The 10,207-nt window shown below is 39.1% G+C and overlaps 1 protein-coding gene across 5 annotated transcripts in view; it reads right to left on the bottom strand.

Annotated features, from left to right (window-relative positions):
- Positions 1 to 642: 642 nt before the first annotated feature.
- LOC104125500 (TBC1 domain family member 7) overlaps positions 643 to 10,207 on the bottom strand; it is a 21,649-nt gene continuing 12,084 nt past the window's right edge. For all 5 annotated transcript variants that reach the window (XM_035893495.1, XM_035893497.1, XM_035893498.1 and 2 more), the window contains 4 exons: positions 9,866 to 10,003; positions 8,067 to 8,212; positions 1,812 to 1,941; positions 643 to 1,000 (listed from right to left, as the gene is read on the bottom strand). In XM_035893495.1, coding sequence (XP_035749388.1) covers positions 914 to 1,000; positions 1,812 to 1,941; positions 8,067 to 8,212; positions 9,866 to 10,003 — 501 coding nt within the window. In that variant the 3' untranslated portion in view covers positions 643 to 913. The remainder of the gene's footprint in view (positions 1,001 to 1,811; positions 1,942 to 8,066; positions 8,213 to 9,865; positions 10,004 to 10,207) is intronic.

Here is a 10,207-nt window from a genome sequence, read left to right as displayed (position 1 = left end):
CATTCAAGGCCAGGTTGGACGGGGCTCTGAGCAACCTGATCTGGTTAGTGGTGTCCCTGCTCCTGTGGGGGGGTTGGACTAGATGACCTCTAGGGGTCCCTTCCAACCCAAAACATTCTATGATTCTATGAATCAAATTACAACAACTCTGAGCCAAGCATTCACAGGCATTGTCTATTACTGGCCTGTAATTCTGAGCTATATTGATTCATCCCACTGATCTTCTCCATACTTGCCCACAGTTACATTTTAGGTTAGGACAGATCCACCTTTCTAGAGTATCTTCCATGAAGAACAAAGGAAGAGGTACAGCCCTAGAGAGCTGGCTGACAGATAAGAAGTATTTTCAGACACTTCAGAACAGCATGTCACCCCTGGTCATTGTGATGTCCTCTACCTCAAACTTGTGATGCCTCTTCCCAAACATTTACCTGAAAATTCACAACATTAATAGAGTACATTTACATTTCTAGCAAAGGCATTCTTGTTCACCAAAGAGTTCCAGCAGACTAACATTTAGTAAATTCACCTTAAAAACACCTCCAAGTAATAACTAGTTACATCAAGTATAAGCTGGCCTACAAAAACATTTTTAAGTTACAAGTCTATTTACCTTGCTTCAAGAGTTAGATCTACTCCCCCAAAAGCCAGAGAGTACACTGTGCAATCAGAGTACTGTAGCTGGCTGGCCAAGAAACACTCTGGACATGATCACACCGCCACTCGGTATCTTCATTCCATCTGTATTTATTGAAAAATATTTACATATTGATCACTATGCTCTTAGCTGCTTTAAAAGCGTCCTTACATAGAAGAGGTAATGAAGAACATCACACTAGGATGGGGGAAAAGTGGTAAAATGTCTTTTCAAATGTCTTTTTTTTCCCCAAGCTGTCACAAGCGAAGAAAGTTCTCAGACTGAGTGTGCTGGAGTCCCACAGTGTGTGCGCCACAGATCAACAGCTTTGCTGACAATAGCATCAGTGTTGTCTTGAGGAATCTATAAAAGATGAGGGGAAGATGCCTTGTCAGAGTACTTTATTTGGACTGCTTTGTTTAAAACAACGATTTTAAATTTCCAGTTCTGGTTTTACCTCTTTATAAAAAAGAAACAGAAACTAGAATCCCACCATCCCTCCATCCTACCTGCACCATATTACCTCCAGGTTTTAGACAAAAAGCTTTTATTTACAAAACGCTAAGATGACCACCTGGGTATCTCACGCTTTACACATCCCTAACCTGACATCAGGCAGAACTCATGCTGGCCATCCATGACACAAACATGTCTAATCTAACCAACCTAGGTTACATTGGGATCCTACAACCCTGCTGTGATGCTCATCACTATTCACAGAAGGCAAGTTCAGGGTCAGGTTCATGACCCCATCCTCACATCAACAGAAAATACACCTTGAGTCTATAGGTTCACACTCAGGCAAGGAGCAAAAAAGGTGCCAGAAGCCAACCCTGTAACAAGCTTCCAGAAAAATTAACCTAACCTCATCTGCACTTACTTTCACAGAAAAACCCTTCAGTATCACACAGAGTATTGTCAAATCTGTACAAACATAGATAACATTCCCCAAAGCCTAAAAATCATTTCATTCTATGAAAGCCTTACCTCCTGATAGAAAAACCTATTATTCTCATCCCTGTACATTCTCTCTTCACCTTAGTACTACTACACTATTCCCAGTAAGTAATGCAACAGTATCTTATGGTATGTTTGCAATAGGCAAATGACTTTAAGGCTGAAACACACTTCTATAAACCATAAAAGGTAATGCAAAGCGCAACAGAGTACTTACATTTTCCAAAAACTGCGTGATCTTTTCTGCAGTATTCAGTGCTATTATCTTCATTTTAAAGGTTAATAGTATCTCCACAGCAACAAAAACAAGAATCTTGCAGGACCCACTAATAACTTTGTCCCAAACTCTACAAAAAAAAAAAAAAAGAAAACGAATCGCTAAACATTAGTGTAGTGCTTATCTGCTTATTTATCTGCTAGAACAGTCTTTGGACAATCACCTTTTTCCAGATTATTTTTTTGAATAACAGCATTATTCAGGTCAGGGTAAACAAAATATATTTTATCAACTCCTCAATCTGTACAAAGCAAAGTGATGGCAAGCAGTAATGTATTGACATGTTGAGTTCTTGTTTAGAAATGGAACTGTTTACAAGCTCAAATGCAAAAAGCAAATCTTGTTTTAATAGCCTGAATTGTGACAAGTATATGGTAAAGGTGAGAATTTTCCCTAGTGCCAAAAAGGAAACAAACTTTATTAGCATGCCTGAAAAAGACAGTCTTTAAACAGTTAAGTAGCTGAAAACTCAAAAGGCTGCAATGCTGAACTACTACATCTCAAGAAGCTAAATATTCCAGGTTATTGCTGTTTGAGATACAAATATGATATATCAGCATGATATAATCCATGATGTTTAAATTAGACACAAGGAACAACTATTAAGTCTTTCAATCGATCCCACTGTGCGCAGACCCTCTCAGAACTACCTTAGCTCTCCTACCACTTGTATGAAACTGTACCTGGACCTCACAGTTTTAACAAAATCTGAAGGTCAGGCCTCCAAAGGCTGCTTTAGCAACAGAACTTCGATGAATATTAAAAGGGATCCACACTACTAAAACAGCCTGCAACAATTTGAAATCATCCTTCAGCCAGCAGCTCTATCTCAGGCCCAACTCAACAGACTCGGGATGAAAGATTATCCAAAACCAGTGTGACACCATCTGTCAGATGGCAGCTTTTATGGGCTTGCATTATTTTTAGTTCTTGAATTTTAAGAGCTGTGTCAGAAAGACTTCCTGAGGATCATTGTTCTTGCTCCTTCTGGGCACTTGTTAAAAGTGTTTCTCCTTCCAAATAAAAATATGGGGGACAAAGATCACATACTATGCTCCCTAATCTCTGAATACAGTAACACTAACTGGAAAACATCTTCTGCAGTGCACCTATAAATTTGGATCTATGGGTGTGCTTCTTCCAAAGACAACTAAACTTTTTTATCACCTTCTCTCTCAGAAGAACTCGCCCTTCAGCCTGGAGTGCCAGGAGAACACAACGCAGGCATAACATGAACTTTGTCAGCTGAATTGAAGAGTCAGTATCACAGCTTTAACAGAGGAGTTAAGAAGTGAGAGTCCAACAAAGAGCCATGAAGATGATGAAGGGACTGGAGCATGCCTCCTACAAGGAAAGGCTGAGAGAGCTAAGACTGTTCAGCCTGGAGAAGAGAAGCCTCAGAGAGGAATCTCATCAATGTATAGGAATACCTGAAGGGAGGGTGCAAAGAAGACAGAGCCAGGGTGTTTTCAGTGGTGCCCAGAGACAGGACCAAAGACAGTGGGCACAAACTGAAACACAGGAGGTTCTCTTTGAATGTCAGGAAACACTTTTTCACTGTGAGGGTGACCGAGCACTGGCACAGGTTGCCCAGACAGGTGGTGGAGTCTCCCTTCTTGGAGATACTCAAAAGACATCTGGACATGGTCCTGGGCAACTGGCTGTAGGGGACCCAGCTTGAACAGGGGAAATGGTGGGACCAGATGACCTCCAGAGGTCCCTGCCAACCTCAACCTTTCTGTGATTCTTTGTGAATAGCTTTTATAACTCCTAATGTGGAATGGTTGCTGCTGTTACACCGTGCTTATTTCTCACCCTGTGACTCAAGTAAATTCTTTGTCAGTTACTTAACCTTCTAGTTGTGTAACTCTTTTGACACTATTTTCACCATCTCTCCATTCATCAAAAAAATTTAGACTAGAATTTAACTTATAATAAAGAAATGATGAAAAGAATATGTAAAATCCTCAGGACTGTTCTTACAAAAGAAGGAAACAAAAAACCCACATAGACAGATGGGAAAGAAAGCACTGCCAATTTCTTTCCCCTCTGCAATTTAGTTTTAATTGTCCGTCTTGCTATGATTAAAAAATGAATATAATTCCCATATGGGCAGGAACAATAAACAATCCAAGATGAAAATCTTAACGGTTCCTTTGTGGTTCAAGCATCCCAGGACAAGCGATCACTGTAAGTATTGCACTGATGTGGAAGTCAGGTCTAGAAGCTTTAAGCAAGGCTATGAGAAAACAGAGATCCCATTCCCGTTCCACACTGTACAGGTCATCTTTTTAACTTCCAAGACATTTTCCTTCACAAATGTATCTGTTTAGAACCCAAGAACAGCTCCCCAGGCGTTTCATGGGCATCAGAACTGTAATTATGAATGACAATACAGAGAGTAGCAGACCTCAGAAACAGGAAAGAGTTTTTAAAGTTTGTATTAAAGCTCATGTTAATTCAAATACAAACTTACTAATCCTAATGTAAAAAAAAACAAACACCCTTCTTTCATTATTTTGCTTCCAAGACTCATGACTTCAGTCTCCATAAGTACACTACAGTAGGTTACATTTCATGCTCAGAAAACACTCTAATGTTTCCCTGCATTATTTCGTCTGATTCCAGAACAAATGTTTTAACAATGGCAAAACAGATTGCAGTATCTAAATCACCAGTGTGTCTAACAAATTTTGGAAGAGGGTGCAGAGCAAAGAGGATGAGATTTCAGCACTAGCTAGCTGTGTCTGCTGCTGTATTTTTCCCCTTAACATTTCCAGCTATGTTACTCTCAGTGCAACTCTGACAGTGATGAGGGAATGACTGTGTGACACTGTGATACACAGACCAGCAGTCAGCACCTTGTCTATACCAGTAGAGCCAGGAATAGCAACATAAACTGTGTCAGAAGAGTGTTTTCTTAGAATGGAAAAAACCCACAGCAGTTTCAAGGAAACACATATTTTCATGATTCTATTCTAATATAGCAGCCTTTATACATTGTATCTCTATTGATGATAACATAAGTATTCCACTTCCACTTCTTAAATAACAGCAAACACTTCAGATCAAGTATTCCATGAGAGATTGCAACTTTCTACCTGTTCTTTGATACTTCTAGAGATGAGAAAATTCTACCAGAAACGTCATGCAACTATGCCTATAGAACTATTCAGGAAGGCTGAAAAAGAAAATATATGCTAAAGTCATTATGGTTTTTGTGACTATCATCCTCTGTGAAATGTAACAGTATTCAATTAACCACAGGAGCACTCCTGTAGGTATTTCTTGAATAGTGAAATAATAGTAACAACCACGAGGAAAAATAAAAAGAAACATGAAGCTATGAAGGTAAAGAGCATGCTAAGGATTATGATTATACAAATGAAGCCATTCTCTTTCCACTGAGCTTCTTCTGTAGACAAAATACGACTTACTGTGTGTGCACGTGTGTGAAGGCACAGCATTCTCAAGGCAGTTTCTGAGGTTCCTCAACTGCCACAGTGCAGTAGTATACAAAAAGCATCACAGCACTGCTGCTCCCTCTTTTTCTGGAATATCATCATTAATCTCACAGCTTTTCTCCCTAGGCTGCAGGGTAAGCACACTCAACCTTACTCCTTGGTTCTGGTCCTTCAGTGATCCAGGCCAAAGGCATTTAAAGAGAACCAATGCTTGCTCCTCCACCTGCATTTCTGGGTGTCCTTCCAATGGCAACTGGGCATGGAGGGATATGGTGAGGCTCACCCAAGTCTCGTCCTGATGTTATGTCACTATCTCGTGCCCACCTGCCTCCAGAGCTGGGAAGCAGCTCAATTATTTAGACAAAGGCAAACAGACTTAAGTTTCTCTATAGTAGTAGCCCACATGCCCATTCTTATGGCATTCTTACTCCATAGTAAATTTAAGGTATTTTTCATATTTCTGTTGTGTCTACTAACAAATTACTTGTATTTTTACCACTAGATGTAATTTATGCAGGACACAGAGATCACAGAAGTAGAACTACAGAAGCCTATACATGAGGTAGTGCCAGTTTGAAAGGCAGTCATAAGATTTCAGGACAGCTACCAAATTCTTTGCCACAAACAAGTTACCAGAGGCTAATAACCTAGCACTACCCCATCAGCTCTTACAGTCCTGCTAATGCCAAGTTTTCAGTGCAGAATACAAACAATGTTAGTCAGGGGCATGATACATGATTGGCAGCATTAGGCCATAAAAAATGTCTGGCTTACTCACAATTATATCTGCTAAAGCTGCACTACTTCTGTTGTAGCTGGATCATCTGGAGTGACAGTGCTGGAATAAACTGGCAGCCAAAGTGCCATTTTGCCTGTAGAGCTGAAGCCACCAACAGGACACCGAGCTTTAACAGCAGGGCTCTCCGGCTGAGGGCCCACACAGCACCATTTGAAAGCTCTCTGTGCACAGGGCTTGCTGATGACCAGACACACTATTGCAGAATTCAAGCAAATAGGGCAATGGCGAATATAAAAACAAAGGTGTGATCCAGTTCCATCCCTGTTTCAGAAATGAGTAAGCCTTTTGGTCCCTCTCAAGCCTGTGCTACAGGCAGGTTCACGTTCCAGGAAGCACCCTGTCTATATTCCAGGTGGGATACAGAGCCCTAAGGATACAGTGCCTTGGAAATGGCCAGTCTGCTCCTTTCTTTTACCAGTGTGGCACCTTTAAGAAGTTTGTTAAGGAGCCTGTCGCATAATATGTCAAATGTATCAGGGCAAGCAAAGACACTGCATAAGCTCAAAGGAAAAATTTCTACGTGAAACCCATCTGTGTACATTTTCCAAGCCCATTTAGATTAAACTGATGCATAAATTTTACCTATGGTATAACCAGGAGAAGTGTGCGATAAAACAGTATTTATACTGAATGACGATGCCTGTCAGGAATAAAACTGGTATTAGGCAACTTAATCTCACCTTTATTGGATAAAATTTTTGTATAGCATATACAAGTCTTGTATATCCTACAGAAAAAAAGAAAACCATGAAATTTAGATTTAGCTGCCTGGCAGAGAAGACTACGATTTATAGAAAGCAAGCAACCTCTCTAAGAAATACAGTGCTAAATCTAAGTTAAATTAAATCATAAAAGACTGAGCTCAGATCATCTCTCACTTGACAAAAAAGTAACTAAAACTCACAGGAGATTTGGAGACCTGTTTTCAATTTTCAGCAGTTCCAACACTGCCATTTGGATACATTTCAGATAAGCACTCAGGCTTCTAGATTCTAATCCAAACTGAATCTCCAAGCATTAATTAAGTTCATCTGTCACATACTACCCATGAAGTATGTTATTTCCTTAGCAAATGAGGCCATTATGATTACAACTGAATAGTTCAAAAACCTAAAGTGACAAGAAAAAGTGCACTTGTATCATGTTCCCACAAGACAAGTGATGCAAATGAAAACAATTGCTCACCACCAACCGACCGACGCCCAGTGAGTCCCTGAGCAGCAGCCGCCCCACCAACCTCCACTCCAGTATTTATTGCTAAGCGTGACATCATATGGTATGGAATATCCCTTTGGTCAGTTGGGGTCAGCTGTCCCAGCTGTGGCCCCTCCCAACTTCTTGTGCCCCCCCGCCTACATGCTGGTGGGGTGGGGTGAGGAGCAGAAAAGGCCTTGATGCTGTGTAAGCGTTGCTCAGCAGTACTGAAAACATCCCTGTATTGTCAACCCTGTTCCCAGCACAAATCCAGAACATGGCCCCACACTAGCTACTGGGAAGAAATTTAACTCTAGCCCGGCCAAAACCAGTACACATTCCCAAAATCTTTTCCATCTAATGATAATACAGTATTATAATCACTCCCTAAGCAAGGATTTTGGTTAAAAAGCCTGAAAACTGACTACCACTCAACTATCTTATCACTAAGAGGGGATTTGGAGTTTTAAATCCTAGGAAGCATTAAGTGTCTAACAGAATCAGCCTCTATATTTAACTCCATTCTTTTTTTAATTTCAATGCGAGAAATGATCACACAGAGATTATCTTGTGAACAGTAACAAGTGGATTTGATTCCAATTTTAACATTTCCAAGTCAACAACAAAGTTAACTCCATAATCTTACAGATAAAGTAAGGAGAGCTTTTTGCCTGCTAGTGATGACAAAAAGCTAAAGTTACTATGTAATTACAAACTGAAAGAAAACAGAGAACTTGCCTCTGTAAACTGGACTCAGGTAAACAGCCTGCAAAACACTTTTTAAACCAAAGATCGTAAGGGAGTTTGCTCATTGCAGTACATGCTTTCAGATGCATCAGGAGTCTGTTATCTTCAATGTTCAAATACTGCTCCAGAATTTTTGGCTGAGAAAGAAATTGGAAAAATGTATATAACTCACATCAGAGTACCCTCCACAGTTAATGCACACTGTAAGACAAGAAATGTCTTTAAAATTCAATCAGAATAAAGTAACATGTTAAAATGATGAGCTCACATTGTTTTAACTAAAAACATCATGTTCCAAAATACAAATGTTGCCGATTTTTGCAATTAGCTAATTAAGTATTTAACTACACAAATAACCTCAGGTTCCTTAAATTGCTGACTACCAGCAGAACTTCCAAAATATGCAGTATTCCCTAATGCAAGAAGGTGTTAAGAGAGCTTAAGGCAATGCAGAGATTAAACGTGCACTAATTACTGCTACCTTCACAAGCAAAATTGAGTTTCATTCACCTCAAACCTAATCGCCTTAGCACACGTCAAAAAAGAATCTACATGCAATGCAGCAAAACCCAGAAAATCAATTCTGAGAGTAAATCCCTGCAACACATTAAAAGCTGGACATTGATTTCTTGTTTAAAAATCCAAAGTAGTTAGAAGCATAAACATGTGAATATCCACATAAAGTGGATAATTCTCATTTTATTTAAATTCTAATGTAACACAATACACATTTTCATAAATTCAGGAGTACCTTTATGCTTTCTGTCATAATTAGGTAAATAGCTAATGACTTCAGCTGTCCAAGGGAGAAAACACTTCCTTTGTCCATATTCTAACATCTGGAGTCTTGGTACAATGTTCGTATTAAGGCAAAAACTTAGGCAGGGAGACACTTGGCGCTCTCTATGTAGTAGGAGCACATACTTACTTTAAAAATACTCCTCTGTCCTTTGAAAGGAATTACAGAAATTGGTATAGTTGAATGTATCACCTCCAGCAACTGGAGGTAGGTTTAAAAAGCATTTCTTAGTTCCAAAAGAATAATGCGTAATTTTCTGCAATGAATTTCCATTCAGTGATTGCTAGTGCACAGGTACTCTGATGCTTGTTAACTACAAGTTTCTTATCTGTTAAGACTATTTGAAGAATTACAAAAGCTTTTGAAATTTTTCCAGGTATGCACTTTCTTTACAATCAAACTTTTATTTTATAAACCAGACAGAAATTCAAAATTAGTATCTGTGAGAGCATTTAAATGATCAGTGCCAAAAGAACTCTTATTACACTTTTTATTATAACTTAATTTGCAATCTACTGGTTTTCTGAAGACATACTACCCTGCTCCAATTTATAAAGCAAAACAACTGTGCTTTGTCTATCATCCAATGAGCAGCATATGGATGCCAGAGATGCAGCCTAGAAAGTAGCAGACATACATCAAGATGTTTTTAACTTCATGCATTTTAAATTGTTTAAAATAAATTAAGTGACCGATTTGTGAGAAATATAATTCAACCAGATACAATGTAAGCTTTAGCTAACCTAAAAAGAAAATAATTGAAAGTAATTGAAAACTACCATGTAGCAAACAAAAACAATTTCTAATGTTATGTTAGACAAAGTGTCCTACAGGACAGCACAAGCACAACACAAAAAGCACCCCTCTCGTTTTCTCAAGAGTTGGTGGAACACAATCCAAGGGTGTCAGATACTCCGGTTGTCTCAGTTTATTAACACTTTCCATGACTGGCTCTCCTCACAAAAAAAAAAAAAAAGTGCTTTTTCCTTACCAGTTGTTGTAATGAATCTTTGTGCTTGCTGTTCAGCTGATTCACAAAGCAACTGACAAGCCAATAGCATTCTATAGGATCCTCCACCATTTCCTCCATTGCTTTAGCAATAGCGAGAAACACTTCATCTTCAGGTTCCTGGGAAACAAAGCCAAAAAATTGTACTACACAGAAGTATTGGACTGTCCGATTTAAACTATTCTTATATTCCTTTTCCCTGATATTTGGGAAAACAAACTGGAATCAACGTACACAAAGACCTGTTCTGACATTCATAAATAAAACATTGGGCAGCAGCTGCATTATGGTGACAGATACTTATTAAAGCAGGACAAATAAGAC

Source organism: Egretta garzetta, unplaced genomic scaffold, assembly GCF_000687185.1.
Source record: "Egretta garzetta isolate BGI_Z169 unplaced genomic scaffold, ASM68718v1 scaffold14, whole genome shotgun sequence".
In the NCBI taxonomy this organism is placed as follows: domain Eukaryota; kingdom Metazoa; phylum Chordata; class Aves; order Pelecaniformes; family Ardeidae; genus Egretta; species Egretta garzetta.
Note: the sequence above shows the minus strand (reverse complement) of the source record. Positions and strands in the feature narration are given on the sequence as shown.